The sequence below is a fragment of the Myxine glutinosa genome, chromosome 5, assembly GCF_964187855.1.
Source record: "Myxine glutinosa chromosome 5, kmMyxGlut1.1, whole genome shotgun sequence".
NCBI classification, from domain to species: domain Eukaryota; kingdom Metazoa; phylum Chordata; class Myxini; order Myxiniformes; family Myxinidae; genus Myxine; species Myxine glutinosa.
Genome location: NC_136265.1, coordinates 45,344,136 through 45,360,844, shown reverse-complemented (window position 1 = coordinate 45,360,844; position 16,709 = coordinate 45,344,136). Strand labels below are relative to the sequence as shown.

Sequence of the window (16,709 nt, the reverse complement as noted above, 5' to 3'; positions counted from 1 at the left end):
ATCACCGCTTTGCACAAAAAAGGGTGCAAAAACAGATCCCAGCAACTACAGACCAATCAGCCTTCTCCCAATTATCAGCAAAGTCATGGAATCCATCATTGCTTCAGATATGAAATCTTTCCTCTTCTCCAATGGCTTGATCTCTGATCATCAATTTGGTTTCAGACCTGGTCACTCTACTCTGGACATGCTGCTTCTGCTTTCTCAACAATGGATGGAGGTCCTCAACACCAAACAGGAAATTAGAGCTGTCTCCCTTGACATTTCACGTGCCTTCGATACGGTCTGGCACCCTGCTCTGCTCACCAAACTCTCCTCCTTTGGTATCCATGGAAATCTCCACGCATGGCTGGCGGACTTCCTCTCTGGTCGTAGTCAACGTGTGGCCCTGAATGGGTTTCTCTCATCTCCTCTTCCTGTTCAGGCTGTAGTTCCCCAAGGTAGTGTTCTGGGCCCTGTGCTTTTTCTGGTCTTCATCAATGATCTCTCTGACTCTCTTGAAAATCCTCTCTATCTCTTTGCTGACGACTCTACTCTCTGTCGCTCCATTCCTCATCCCTCAGATCGGCAGTCTGCAGCCTCCTCACTCTCTGCAGACCTGGACAAAATCACAGACTGGGCAAACAAATGGAACATGTCTTTCAATCCTGATAAATCTCACACTCTTACGATGTCTCTCCGAAAAGACCGACTGGAAAACCCTCCCAACCACTTTCTGAATAATCCTCTCCAAGAAGTTCTGTCACTCAAGCTTTTGGGTCTCACTATTTGCCATGATCTTTCCTGGGAAAACCACATTTCAAATCTGGCCTCCAAAGCCAGTCGCCGACTGGGCATCCTCCGTCGTGCGAAGTCCTTCCTTGGCACACCTGAGCTCCTCACCACATACAAGGCTTTCATCCGCAGCTCTATGGAATACTGCTCTCCCCTCTGGTCTGGTGCTCCTGCCTCACACCTAGCCCGTCTTCACGCTGTTGAAACCAAAGCGTTCAGAATCATTGGAATCTCCCGCGATCAAGCTAACTCCAAGGGCCTTTCACTCACTCACCGCAGGCAGGTTGGTGGTCTTTCCGTCTTCTACCGACTCCTCTCTGGCCTTGCCCCCCCAGCCCTCTCTGGGCTCTGTCCCCCAAATATTCCTACAGGTCGCACAAGATCTGCCTGCAACCCTCTTATGGTTAAACTGCCAAAATCAAGACTTTCTGCTCACCTTCACTCCTTCATTCCTCTTTTCTCCCACCTCTGGAACAAACTCCCTCACTCTCTTCAATCCCATTCCACCCTCCAGGTCTTTAAAACAGCTGTTCACCACCATCTCTTATCCTCCCCCATCCAAAACCTTGATCTTTTCTACCCCCGCTAATTTCGGTCCCCTTGTGTTTTATACCTCTCCCCCCCCCCCCCCTCCCCTTCCCACGCCTCCTGCCCCCAAGCCCTCTCCCTCCCACACTTCTCCCTGCTCTCAAATGTTGTGGTTGTGTGCTTCCCCTTCTCTCCCCATCTTGTCTTCCGCTCCCTCTTTTTGTATATTTTGTTTGTCTGGTTGATTTGTTTGTGAAATAAATGTTAGCTCTTTCACGAGCCTCGATTCAGTATACAAAAAAAGAAGAAAAAAGAAAAAAAAAAGACATACATGGCGTCAGACATACATGGCGGCGGCCATCTTGGATTTTGACGTGGCGACCTAATTTTCAATAGAGTTCTTCCATATGCCGAGTTGCACCCACACACCAAATTACAATTCGGCCCTTCGCTTACGCACGCACGTCCACAGTCCACACGTCCACACGCACGGACGCACACACACACGCACGGGAAAACCATAGTCCCCCTTTCGCTCCGCGGTGCGACGGGGGACAAAAAGTTGAAAAGCTATCCAGTTGTCCAGTTCAGTCAAGTCATTGCCGACCCCTGCTGATGTTCCTAATTTCTCCAGATTCCGATTTCTCCAAACATCCCTAACCTGCACTGATTTCTGAAGCTCTGGCAGACACAGATTGCAGTCTTTACCCCATCAATCCAGCACATGCAAGATCTGATTCTTCCTCTTCTTCCATATTATCAGACCCATGAGTGCATGGGTGTTTTTCCAAAAAAAATATCCAGTGGGCAACAACATTAAGGGGGGTTAAAGGAGGTGCCGCAAGGAAATAATGGTTTACATTCATGGAAAATTACGAGTACGACCACTGCTACATAACTATTTATTTAACATCCTCAATTATTCCCACCCTGGGTTCCACCAAGGAACATTTTGGCCACATCTTTCACAAACCAGCTGGCCAGGCCAGATATTAGACCGGAGCCGATTTACTGGCACAATTTTTCATTTGTTTCGGGTGTTGGTGGTAACTGGTCTACACTTCAAGAAAGACAGCACGGAATATTTAACGTTCCACCAACTAATGCCAGCAGACGGGACCCCCGGCTTAATGCCCCATCCAAGGGGAGAGGCCCTCCGGAAGGCCAATCCGACAGTTTAGTTGAGATCAGGAGTCAAATCCAGACTGTACAGCTCTGAAGCAAGTGCGCTGCCTCCCGCACCATCCTCCGAATGGCTCATTTGGACGGAAATTTGTGGACAGGATGCGTGTGTGACAAGGAAGAATCGATTCGATTTTGGTGAAGATCTGAATATGGATTCGGATATGAGAATTATTTAATTTCTTAAGTGATTCTTCACCATTGGGAGATGGGGCCAAAAACTATACATTGCGGGATATCTCAAAAAGTTATGGATGGATTTGGACGAAACTTGGAGAGGTTGTGTGTTACAAGGAAGAATCGATTCGATTTGGTGAAGATCTGAATATGGAATCGGATATGAGAATTATTTAATTTCTTAAGTGATTCTTCACCATTGGGAGATGGGGCCAAAAACTATACATTGTGGGATATCTCAAAAAGTTATGGATGGATTTGGACGAAACTTGGAGAGGTTGTGTGTTACAAGGAAGAATCGATTCGATTTGGTGAAGATCTGAATATGGAATCGGATATGAGAATTATTTAATTTCTTAAGTGATTCTTCACCATTGGGAGATGGGGCCAAAAACTATACATTGTGGGATATCTCAAAAAGTTATGGATGGATTTGGACGAAACTTGGAGAGGTTGTGTGTTACAAGGAAGAATCGATTCGATTTTGGTGAAGATCTGAATATGGAATCGGATATGAGAATTATTTAATTTTTTAAGTGATTCTTCACCACCGGGAGACGGGGCCAAAAATGATACATAGCAAGATATGTCAAAAGGTTATGGACGGATTGGGACGAAACTTTTTGGACAGGTTGTGTGTTTGTGTGACAAGGAAGAATCCAATCCATTTTGGTGCAGATTCGGATCCGGATCCGGCTAGTATAATGTTTTAAGCGATTCTTCACCATTGAGACATGGCCAACCAGGCGGAGGTATGCTTTCTACTGAGCGCCGTTCTAGTTCACCTTTGGAAGACATTTTTAACGGTTTCATTTCTTGTTGAGGAATGAGAGAATTTCCATATCATTCCTTTTCCTTTTCGGGAAAAATTTATTTAAAACAAATTTTTTTCCTTCCAAAATCGGCATTTATTTATTTTGTATACTTAGTCTCGGCTCGTATGCGGCAGCTAAGCTCATATGAGAGTTTATGATTAGATTAAATGCAAATCATATTTACTATTTAACGTATTCGATTTTCTTTGGTGCTGCTAGCCCCCAGCTGTTGTGGAGACTGTGAGACGTGGATAGCATTCATTGAACCAGCCCACGTCGAAGCTTTAGATAAAAAAAAGAGTGAAACAAAGATTGAAGATTTCATTTGTTTCGAACTTTTGCATAAATGAAACATTAAGGAGTCCTTATCGTATGCGGCTATTTGTTTGCCACTGAGGTATTGTGGAGTAAAGTTTAACTTTTCATGCTTTCGTGAAAGATTTCGTTCGACGTGATAGAATCTCCATGATCTTTCCCAAAGAGTAGGCCATTGTGTGCCGATGATGCAGGCAAACTCAGGCCAAACTACCAGCATGATTCTTAGAAAGTTTCGTGAGGTGTTTTTACCTCCGCCACCAAAGGTGGATGGAGGTTATGTTTTCACCCCTGTCTGTTTGCCTGTCGGTTTTTTTTTTTTTTTTGTATACATGATCGAGGCTCATGTAAGAGCTCACATTAATGACAAAAAGACAAACGGACACATAAAACATACAATAAAGGGAGCGGGAGACAAGATGGGGAGAGAGAGGGAAGCACACGAGTACAACAGTAGAGAACAGGGACATCGGGAGATCTGTGGGAGGGAGAGGGCTTGGGGGGAGGGGGCATGGGAAGGGGGGCGGGGGGGTGGGAGAGGTATAAAACACATGGACACTGCTAGGACTTCTAGGAAAGAAGACGGTATTTCAAAAAAGTGGATCTGGGGTGAATTAACGGGGGTAAAAAAGATCAAGGTTTTGGATGGGGGAAGATAAGAGATGGTGGTGAACAGCTGTTTTAAAGACCTGGAGGGAGGAGTGGGATTGAAGAGAGTGAGGGAGTTTGTTCCAGAGGCGGGAGAAAAGAGGAATGAAGGAGTGAAGGTGAGCAGAGAGTCCTTGATTTTGGCAGTTTAACCATAAGAGGGTTGCAGGCAGATCTTGTGCGACCTGCAGGAATATTTGTGGGACAGAGCCCAGAGAGAGCTGGGGGAGCAAGAAAGACCACCAACCTGCCTGCGGTGAGTGAGTGAAAGGCCCTCGGAATCAGCTTCATCGCGGGAGATTCCAATGATTCTGAAAGCTTTGGTTTCAACAGTGTGAAGCCGAGCTAGGTGTGAGGCAGGAGCACCAGCCCAGAGGAGAGAGCAGTATTCCATTGAGCTGCACATGAAAAAGCCCAAAATATAAAAAAGAGATAATGCCCAGAAGAGAAAGGAAATAAATATGTACTTAATTAATCGCTAATAATTAAGTAATTAATCAATTAATTTATTAATCAAAAAACAAAAAACAACGTTTTTGCCAAAGGACTTGCTCACTATTGTGCTGAAATTTCAGCTTCCTAGCTTAAAGGATGGCTGAGATATCGCCCGGACAAACAAACAAGAAACCGGAGTGAAAACTGAGAACTCCCTTTCAGCACGCGTCATCGCCGGGCCCTCTTTCACCACAATATTATGATAGTTGTAATGACAAGTGGGTATTTGCTACACCAGATTAGCTGACTGAGTATGAGGATCAGAAAACTGAGGATGACAATATTGAACGAGAACGACACTCGTTAGAGCACAAACCTCCGCCAGGATGAACAGTTTACGTTTTGTATCCACCGATAGACCGGATCTGGATTCGGACCTGAACCAAAATCTAATTCGCTTGTTTTTGTCACCTAACCAACTCATCCACCAAGTTTCGTCCGAATCTGTCCATAACTGTTTGAGATATTCTGCTATATATCGTTTTCGGCCCAATCTCTCTCAATGGTGAAGCATCACTGAAAAAAATTCTAGTATCCGGATCCAGATCTTCACGTAAATCGAATCATTTCATCCATGTCATACATCCAACTTGTCCACCAAATTTCGTCCGAATCCATCCACAATCCTTTGAGATATCCTGCTTACAGACAAACATATACAATACAGACAAAGAAAGAGACTGTGGAGACAGAGGTGAAAACATAACTTCCGTCCACCTTTAGTGGCGGAGATGACGCCCGGCAATGACGTCATGCAGCGCCTGGAGATGGAATAGGAAAGGAGCGGTGTACAAAAAGGAAATAGTGATAGAAAGAACAAAGTATCAAGAATGGAGAAAAATCTTCAGCGTATTAATAAAATAAAATAAAATTTAAAAAAAGATAAAGTATAAGAAAATCTTTTATAAAAAATTTTTTAACATTTTTTTAGAAAATAAAATCAGCGTATAAGATAAAATATTTATTTTTCATATAATCGCCAATCAGGTGGTAAAGGATAGAAGATGTGCTGGAAGTTAATTGTTTGAAAAACAAAACGGAACATCTAGACAGGCATCGTCAAAGAAGATGACAATGATAAGGAACGAAAAACTTAATTTGAGAATCTCTTGAATGAAGAAAACGAACTGGAGAATGAGCTGGAATGTAATGAAGATGGAGTTCTAGAAGAAATGTGTGAAGAGTCTGGGAAGGAGTCAATCCCTGAAGATTGGACAAACAGCATTGTTCTGCCATTGTTCAAGGTGAAGACTCTTTATTATGTTCATCTTACGGAGGAGTTGAAATAATTGAGCAGGCATTGAAATTTTTTGAAAAAGTGGTTGAAAGAAGACTATGAAAGGTCGCAAACATAGACATCAACCAATTTGGTTTGATGGAGGGAAGATCAACAACAGAAGCGATTTTTATTTTGAGGCAATGCCCAAAGAAGTATTCCGCAAATAAAAGGAAACTGCATTGATGATGTTTTCGTTGATATGGAGAAAGCCTATTACCGAGTGCCAGGAGCTGTTGTTGAACGGGCTCTCCAAAGGCAGCTCATCCTTTGGTGAAAAATCAAGAACTACGGTAATGACCAACCTGGGATGCACTGAAATGTTTCAAGTGAAAGTAGAGTTACATCAGGGATCAGTTTGAAGTCCTCTGCTGTTTGTAATAGTGAAGGAAGAATTGACGAATAATGAAAGGTTGTGCATCCCATGTGAGTTATTGGATGCTGATGACTTCATATTGAATGTTTAAAGTGAAAAAGAACCAAAATAAATGTTTTTTTTTTAAATGAAGAAGTACAATAAAGAATGTTTTATGTGTCAACATTAATATATAATGAAGGTTATGGTGAGTGGCGAAGAAGGAGAAAGGAAAGAAAGCGGACAATGGCCTTGTTCAATATGCGGAAAAGGATTTGATGGAATTTGGTTGTATATGGCATCACAAGAGGACATTTGGTAACAAAAGCTGGGATTTTCATGACATATATAAAAGATGCGAGGATCAATGATTTCAAGAAAAAAATATGAAGAACTAGAACAGCACTCGGTAGAGCGCATACCTCCGCCAAGCTGAACAGTTTACATTTTGTATCCACCGGATCTGCATCTGGACCTGAACCAAATTCTTATCGGCTTGTTCTTGCCACCTAACCAACTCGTCCACCAAGCTTGGTCATAACCCGTCCACGACAAATTGAAATATTGTGCGATACATATATCGCTTTTGGCACGATCTGTCAATTGTGAAGAATGACTTTAAAGAATTATCAGAATCCAGATCTTCACAAAGATCTAACCAATACATCCTTGTCACACACAAGTCAAAGTTTCGTCCGAATTTGTCTACAACTCTGAGATATTGTGCCATATATTGTTTTGGCCCTATCTCTCAATGGTTAAGAATCACTTTCGGAATAGTATCTGGATCTTGACCAATATCAAATCCATTAGACCTTGCCACACATCCAACTTGTCCACCAAATTTCGTCCAAATCCATCCACAACTTTTTGAGATATCATGCTCACAAACAGACAGACAGGGGTAATAATGATAATCTTCGAAGCAACCAGTGAAGTACTTATTTTAATTCAATGCACAGATTTTATAATTTTCTGGCCACTTTTACTAAACACACCCTGTCGTACCTCATACAGTACCTCCAAGAGTCTGTACTACCCTTTGTGTTGAATATGAAGTGTATATAGAAAGATCCAAATCCGACGAACCATGCCAGCCAAGTGATTATGTTGCTCCAAGCAGGGTCTCGGGCCTGTTTGCCGCATTATCGTGCTCAAGTGGAACGGCTGAGCCAGTCAGGTGATGCACTGACAAGTACCATGCACCCGATCATCCAAATTAGCGACCCAAGCGGCGGCCGATCGGACGCAGGTACGTTTCATACTGGGCATTAGTCATGCCAAACTCAATCAGTCCTTTAACGAATGGTAATATCCAAAGCTGCTTGTGATCGGAAAACTTGAATCATTCGGGGACCAGACCGTGTATTTATAATGGTGTATTAAACAGGCAAAGGGTGGGAATACAGGAAGCAATACAATTATTCTTTATAACAAAACCCTGTGTGTGCCCCTGAGCATCGGATGAGTGGTAGCTTTTTCATTATGTATGCCCTTAATAAAGGCCTCAGACATTCCTCAGAAGAAAGACCAAAAGAGGTAACACGATGGAAACAGCTGCTGCGTCTGGCAGGACACAGCGAGACCCAAGTGGAAGTATTTGGCCTGGCGGGAACAGATTGTGCTGCAAACATGACCCAGCAGGACAGGGAGAAGGGTCCAGGCACAGCTTGTGGTGGACTATTTGGTGGAGGGAGCGTGTTCTGTAAGTAGGGGGCATATTGTGCCGAAGGGGAACACCAAAGCTCGTACGTAGCTCTTGCTGTCGGGTCCCGGAGCACCTCTCTGCCCCCGAGGTTTGCGGCCTCCTTCATTGTCTTAGCCCCCACCTTACTCCATGACGTCACTGGCCCCACTCTGCTAGACTGTTATTGGTCAGGGGCCCAGTCTATGGGCCAGGCATCATGTCGCTATGAAATCTCACCTAGATCGGTGTCGCGGTTTTTATCGTGATGGTGACTTGTCCTGCCTGAACTTGTGCCGATGTCCTGTCTGATCATTTAAAAGAACATACAAGACAGGATGGGATAAAAACGTGAAAAATATGTCAAGGGAAAGCAGTTTTAGACACACACACACACACACACACACACACACACACACACACACACACACACACACACACACACACACACACACACACACACACACACCAAGCAGGAAGACAGCAGCTTGCTAGACAAATAACGATGCATAACCCCATAATCACAATTTCATTACCTCACACTTATTCTACTTCACGCACTTAGGGAAATGACTATCTCTATACTATGCAAAACTACCCCCGAGAAGGAATTTCCACAGCAATATTATATGCAGGCCAATGACAAAGCATATCATGCAGGGTACAGATTTAGAGTTGGACAGTTTAGGAGTTTACACTATGGAATCAATCATTTCACCACACCTCAAGGCCTACCTCTTCTTCGACTATTTCATACAGATCACCAATTTGAGTTTCGCCCTGTTCACGCCACCTAAGATATGATTCTTCCGCTAACTTTGGGGGGGATAAAAGCAAGCATGCTCACGGAGCTTGGAACTCACACATGTATGTAGGATAAGGACCTTTTGTGAAACATCAATTTGTGAAACATTTAATGACAAATGGACGATTAATCGTCGCAGCCGTAGTAGAAAAAAGACATAGTTTGCCACATTTTCCTCTGAACAAATGTGATTAAACATTTTATTGTTAAATACAATTCAGAAAACAAATCGACATACAGTCTACTTTGGAATGTTTAAACAAACACAAAAACATCGGTCACTTTTGTGTAAAATACACAAACTAAATAGTAAACAGAAGTCTTCATAAATCAAGCAGCAAAGCACCAACAACTATATTGAAAGTTACTAGCAACGGTACCTGCCCAAGGTGCGGGGCTTCAATTGGGAAGCCCAAATGAAAAGGAAAAATATCAGAAATTGAAGGCTCTTTTTATTTTAAACGATTCATATAAACATCCGTTGAATCATATCACAAGCAAATCATCAAAATCTAAACAGTACATGGTGCCCATTTTGAAAAAAGATTGAATTCTGCAAAACGGAAGCGGCCGCTACACGTCTTTCTCAGTCGCGCGTTTGTGTGTGAAGAGTGGGTGCCGAATCCAACACGGAAGCGGCCGCTACACCTGTTTCTCAGTCGCTTTGCACACGCTGCCGTGTTACTTCGGAGCCGCACGTTTATATAGGAAGAGTTCGTCAGGAGTCGATCTACTCTCTCCTGGTACGTAGAATCAAAACAAAAGCCACATCACTGTTCATATCGGCAAATATTATTCCATCGTGTTTGGAAAAACTGTAAAATTGGAAAAATTGGAAATTGGAAAACTTGGAAAAATTGGAAAAACAATATAGCCTATTTTACTCCAGGGGGTTCTAGGATTATCCACCCAAAATATCGTTGCAATTGGTTCAGCTGTTTTTGCGGTACATTCGAACGGATAGATGGACATTTGGTGAATTATAGTAAAATCAGTCAGCAAACGGTTCAGCGATAAGAAAATATGAAAATTTACCTGTCGTGGTCCACATCTCAAACATACATCTTCAAATCAGAACTCTTCCCTCAAAAGTTAGCAACAGCATCATTTCACCAAAATTGTAGATATTCAAATCCTGTTTTCAAATAATTTTGTCAGTTCTCTGTTCAAACCTCACAGATTTAAGTGACTAAACTATTTTGCTATGGAGACCAGAAGCATCCTGGAACCAACCAACATTAACATTAATTTCGAGTCAGAACATTCTGGTAATCTTCTCAAGACAAAAAAAATAAATATATATATAGCAGAACTGTAGTACCACAAAAAGTGCTATTTTAACTCCGAAGGAACTAAAGGGTTGAGGGGTAACGATTCTTGAACATGGGATGAACTTCCGCTGTACATCGTCCAAGGAGGATTCCCACACCCACCTGCAGAGAATTAGAGAGGAAAGTAAACCAAGACAACCTGATTGTGAGGTCCGTTCAAATATTATATTCACATGTTCAAATACATATATTGTACAAATACATATTTAAAGGAAATGAGCTTAAACATCCCACAAGAAAAGCTACATTTGAAACTCTCCGAAGCTGTGAAAATTCCATTGAACAGCTACCGGCCCAAGATACTATTCCTAAATTGGACTCTTGAGAAATACGAGAACATCATCAGTGCTCATGTTACATGACAAGAAAAACTGACTCGACATGCTTTCAGAAAAGAAGAGCTCTCAACTCTGTTGGGTCTACCTTCCTTACCTTTGCTCTCCGATAACCACAGCACACGTTCCTCAGGAAACCCTCACCTGCTTACCCTCCTGCAATAATGTGTCCCCTTATTCTCCCGAATGTGGAATTGTCTTTCTCTCCGTTGTCTTGTCCAACTCATTTCACTCTTTCTTATGTGGTGACCATCACTACCTCGTGTGCTCCCATGCACATCCGTGATCTCTTCTACATACAGGGAATCTTTCCTAATCCGTTCCCTTGTGCATATCCCTCTCTGCCACCCTTCTCCTTCCTCCCCCAACTGAATAGCTCTCTACTGCAGCTTCCTCAACAGACACGAGCTTCAGAAAAGCATTTAGGCAGACAACGCCAGCGATGACAAATACCCAGCAACAGACAAGCAGGGACCCGGATATGGATCTACCGCAAAATCAAGTTCACTTCATGGTTCGAGCGCACTCTGGTGGGCATTGAAATAAATGCTTTTTTTCCAAAATGTTTCATTCACCAAGGGAGCACACTTACCTCATTCACCACAATATTATGATAGTTGTAATGACAAGTGGGTATTTGCTACACCAGATTAGCTGACTGAGTATGAGGATCAGAAAACTGAGGATGACAGTATTGAACGAGAACGACACTCGTTAGAGCACAAACCTCCGCCAGGATGAACAGTTTACGTTTTGTATCCACTGATAGGCCGGATCTGGATCTGGACCTGAACCAAAATCGAATTCGCTTGTTTTTGTCACCTAACCAACTCATCCACCAAGTTTCGTCCGAATCTGTCCATAACTGTTTGAGATATTCTGCTATATATCGTTTTCGGCCCAATCTCTCTCTCTCTCTCAATGGTGAAGCATCACTGAAAAAAATTCTAGTATCCGGATCCAGATCTTCACGTAAATCGAATCATTTCATCCATGTCATTTTTATTTTTTTTATTTTTTTTGTATACAAGATCGAGGCTCGTGAAAGAGCTAACATTAATCACACAGAAAGACAAACCGACACATAAAACATACAACATGGGGAGCGGTAGACAAGATGGGGCGAGAGGAGGAGGAACACAAACACAACATCTGAGAGCAGGTACATCGAGAGATCTGTGGGAGGGAGAGGGCTTTGGGGGGGGGGAGGCATGGTAAGGGGGGGTGGGAGAGGTATAAAACATATGGACACTGCCGGGACTTCCAGGAAAGAAGTTGGAATTTCAAACAAGGTGGATCTGGGGTGAATTAGTGGGGGTAGAAAAGATCAAGGTTCTGGATTTATTAATTTTTTTGTATACAGAGTCGAGGCTCGTGAAAGAGCTAACATTTATCAAACAAACAAATCAAACAAACAAGCAAACAAAGTATATAAAAAAGGGAGCAGTCAACAAGATGGGGAGAGAAGGGGAGGAAGCACACAAACACAACATTTGAGAGCAGGGACATCAGGAGATGTGTGGGGGGGCGAGAGGGCCTGGGGGGGGGGGGGGGCAGGATAGGTATAAAACGCAAGGACACCAAGGACTTCCAGGAAAGAAGTCGGCACCTCAAAAAGTGGATTGAAGTGTGGATCTGCTATATATCGTTTTCGGCCCAATTTCTCTCAATGGTGAAGCATCACTGAAAAAAATTCTAGTATCCGGATCCAGATCTTCACGTAAATCGAATCATTTGATTCAATGATTGATTGATTCAATTGATTGAATCAATTGATTCAATGGAAGTCATACATCCAACCTGTCCACCAAATTTCGTCCGAATCTGTCCACAACCTTTTGAGATATCCTGCTTACAGACAGACATATACAATACAGACAAAGAAAGAGACTGTGGAGACAGAGGTGAAAACATAACATCCGTCCACCTTTAGTGGCGGAGATCCGGATACCACCTTCAGTGGTGGAGGTAATTAAATATATCTCGGATCCGGATCTTCACCTAAATCGAGTCAATTCGTGGTTGTCACAAACCCAACCGGTCCACCAAGTTTCGGCCGAATCTGTGCATAACCTTTTTGAGATACGCACAGACAGACAAGCAAGCAGACAGACAGGGGTAAAAACATAACCTGCGCCCACCTTCTGTGAAATATAAACATACATCACACAGGAACAGTCGACCACGAGCAGGTTAACGTTTTACCACCATTTTCAATTGATTATAATTAAGAATCCAAAGGGGATCCAAATATTAAATTTGACTCTATTTGTAGGTAAAGAGCTCCACCGTGTGGAGAATGTTCACTAACAAATCATTTCTCACCTGCAACCGATTGCTGGTAGATCACGAACTGTTGATTCTTTCGAATGGCACAGCAGCGCCTCAAACTCAACACCATTCCTAAAATCTGAAAGGGAGGGGCAGAAAAGAGGAGTGAATTACAAAGGAGATTATTACACTAAAGTAATATGATTTCAAAGTGTGAACATGGATAAGACCACTTCCCCCTTTGGAGCCGGATAAACCGATTACATGATATGACTAATTTCAACCAATGAATCCATTTTTATTTTTGTATATCGCTCCTCATTATTAATAAAATCTCACAGCACCTTGCAAAAAAATATAAAGGGGAAGGGGAACAGTGGGATACGATGGAACAAGTGGAAATCAAAAATAATTAGAATGGCAAATGCATAACGTACCAGGAAGACACCAATCCCGACACCCACACCTGCCATAATCAACATAAATGTAGGGGTCGTCTGATCGATGCGGGTGTGACAATCCTGAAAAGGTAGGCATCTTGTTAGCGAATGTTTTTTTACCAAAAGAAATATTGACAAGCTCATTAATACATTGAGTAACACCCAAGAAGCTAAACCCTGCTTTTGAGCTCACCTGGAACGAGTTTAGGGGAGCTTATGCAATGGGTCGTCGTCCGTCTGTCAATCCGTCCATAAACACTTGAAACTTCTTCTCCAAAACCGCTGATGGGATTGTGACCAAACTTGGCACAAATGGTATTTGTTGTGTTGTGACTAAAGTTTGTTCACAGCATTTTTTTAAAAATCGGGGTCTAAGGGGGTTTACCAGGGTCAAGGTGGATCCAGGTTTGACCCCCCAAAATAGGAATTTGCTTTTTCCTCTGAAACTACACACTTTTTCCTTTGAAACTACACACTTTTTCCTCTGAAACTACACACTTTTTCCTCTGAAACTACACACTTTTTCCTCTGAAACTACACACAACCTTCACCACCCGTGCTGTACCAAAGTTTGTTCGCGGCATTAAAAAAAATCTGCCCCTTTGGGAGTTTACGGGGTGTTGCCCCCCAAAAATAGGTATTTGCTTTTTTCTCAGAAACTACACACACAATTTCGATGAAACTTCACCACAACCTTCATCACCCGTGATGTACCAACGTTTGTTGAAGGAATTAGAAAAATCGGAGTCTGAGGAGGTATACGGGGTTGGGCAAGAGGGGTTAGTAGATGATAAATGTTGTTCCTGGGACAGCCCCAAATCTCCATTCACTTACATGTAAATTTTCCTCTCACCATCACTTTTCTTCATTTCCCCTTAACACCTCTATTCCTTCCCCCCTTGGTCTTATGGGCCTTTTACTCTTACTATCAATGATCATTGTTGTTTAGTAGACCACTCAAACAATGATCCTATGAATATTTGCTCCCTCTCACCCCCCTTGAGGACCTATGATCCTTCTAACCTTATGGACCTATGATCCTTCTTCTACTATTGACACTGAGCCTTATACATATCATCTGGCAGATCATCTAGTAGACCACTCAAACAATGATCCTACAAATATTTGTTTATGCGTAGGAAATAATTTAATTCTCCTACAACTCTCTTCACCATCTAATATATTAACAAAGTATATGTTTGAGTTTGGTTCTTTATCAAGATATTTTAACTGAGCTAAAATAAAATGATAAACCTCCCTCAATGTCCTTGTCTGAGCACCTCCTGTGCCACACACTTTTTGGTAGGCTCTGCCCACTTTTTGTTAAGCTCCGTCCACTTTTTGGTAAACCCGCCCACTTTTTGTTAAGTCACGCCCACTTTTTACTAAGCCACGCCCACTTTTGCTAAGCCCCACCCACTTTGTTAAGTCCCACCCACTTTATAAACTCTTCAGCATTGTATCATTTCCAGGTAAGACATTACATCATTTTCAGGGAATTTCCATCACATCATTTCCCAGGTTTGCCCAGGGAATTTCCACAGGAAATGACACACACCCAGCCCTTCTTATAAAAGGCACCGACCACACAGGCTTTTTCAAACACGCTTTCTGCTTCACTTGAGAATGGACTACTATGCCGAAATGGAATGGGATAACTTTGCTATTCCTTGGAGTCCTACTACCTGTGTAGAACTCAACCTTCAGATTGATGAACTGGACTCGAACCTCTTATCAATGGAGGTAAGTTTGTTTGTTTATTTATTTATTTATTTATTAATTTAATTAATTATTTATTTAATTATTTATTTTAATTTTTTTTTTTTTTTTAGATGAGACTCGTGTAAGAGTTAACAAAGTTTATTTTAATATTCATAGAGCTTGATTTATACAAATAAAAATATTGTATTAAATTAATACATTGTTATTTTCTTTCACAGGAAATTGTATCTGAGATACGAAATGAAAATTCTGCTTTTAACACAACTTGGGATGAAGTTATTTTTTTGTTTGAAGACATTTTGAACAACCAAGACCCCCAGAACGAGTTCTACCTTGATGACCCAGCCAAAGAGTTATACCTTGGAGATCCACAAAATCCTGAAAAAGAGTTTCACCATGATGATACTTGTTGTGAGTTATCAAAACAAAACCCACTGAACAAGTTCTACCTTGATGAGCCAGAATACAAGTCATACATTGGAGACCCACAAATTTCTGAAAATTGGGAAAGGGGAGTTCTCCCTGATGGTCCGCAGTTATACTATGTGAGACACATCATAGAAACCCTAAAAAATTGTGAAACGGGAATTCTCCCTGATGGTCCACAGTTATACTATGTGAGACACATCACAGAAACCCTAAAAAATTGGGCAAGGAGAGTTCTCCCTGATGGTCCGCAGTTATACTATGTGAGACACATCATAGAAACCCTAAAAAATTGGGAAAGGGAGGTTTTCCCTGATGGTCCTCAGTTATACTATGTGAGACTTATCACGGAAAGCCTCAATATTTCTGAAAATTGTGGTTCTACCTTGGAGACTTGGAAAGATGGTTATATTTTTGGAGACTCGGAATGGGGGTTTTGTTTTGATGACTCGGAATGTGATACCTATCTTGGAGGCTCAACAGGAATGTGGTTATACCTTGGGAACTTGGAAAGTTGGTTTATTTTGGAGACTCTACCTGTGGGGTCCATCTTGGAGACTCTTTGAATTCTAAAGCAATGAACAATGTTCTTTGTTTAATGACGCTTGATTTAAGCAATATCAAGAAAGTTCGAGGAAGAAAATGCTGGAAAATTCTTTCTTCCCATTTCTACTTCTTCAAACTTGAAAGACAGAATTGGCAGAAGAGGAAAAAAATGAAAATACGTATTTAAAAAAGAAGGAAAAAAAAGATTATGTTAGGGTTAGGGTGGGATTTTGAATGTGAGGGTTAGGGATGGGGTTGGGTTAGGGATGGGGTTGGGTTAGGGATGGGGTTGGGTTAGGGATGGGGTTGGGTTAGGGATGGGGTTGGGTTAGGGATGGGGTTGGGGTTGGGTTAGGGTTGGGTTGGGGATGGGGTTGGGTTGGGGATGGGGTTGGGTTAGGGATGGGGTTGGGTTAGGGATGGGGTTGGGTTGGGGATGGGGTTGGGTTCGGGATGGGGTTGGGTTAGGGATGGGGTTGGGTTAGGGATGGGGTTGGGTTAGGGATGGGGTTGGGCTAGGGTTGGAGTTGGGTTGGGGATGGGGTTGGGTTAGGGATGGGGTTGGGTTAGGGATGGGGTTGGGT

General features: G+C 42.4%; 1 protein-coding gene across 3 annotated transcripts in view; it reads right to left on the bottom strand.

The window, feature by feature from the left end:
* Positions 1 to 9,486: 9,486 nt before the first annotated feature.
* Positions 9,487 to 16,709, bottom strand: part of LOC137427570 (CD9 antigen) — a 49,729-nt gene continuing 42,506 nt past the window's right edge. For all 3 annotated transcript variants that reach the window (XM_068117163.2, XM_068117162.2, XM_068117164.2), the window contains 3 exons: positions 13,429 to 13,512; positions 13,046 to 13,130; positions 9,487 to 10,487 (listed from right to left, as the gene is read on the bottom strand). In XM_068117163.2, the coding sequence (XP_067973264.2) occupies positions 10,387 to 10,487; positions 13,046 to 13,130; positions 13,429 to 13,512 (270 nt within the window). In that variant the 3' untranslated portion in view covers positions 9,487 to 10,386. The remainder of the gene's footprint in view (positions 10,488 to 13,045; positions 13,131 to 13,428; positions 13,513 to 16,709) is intronic.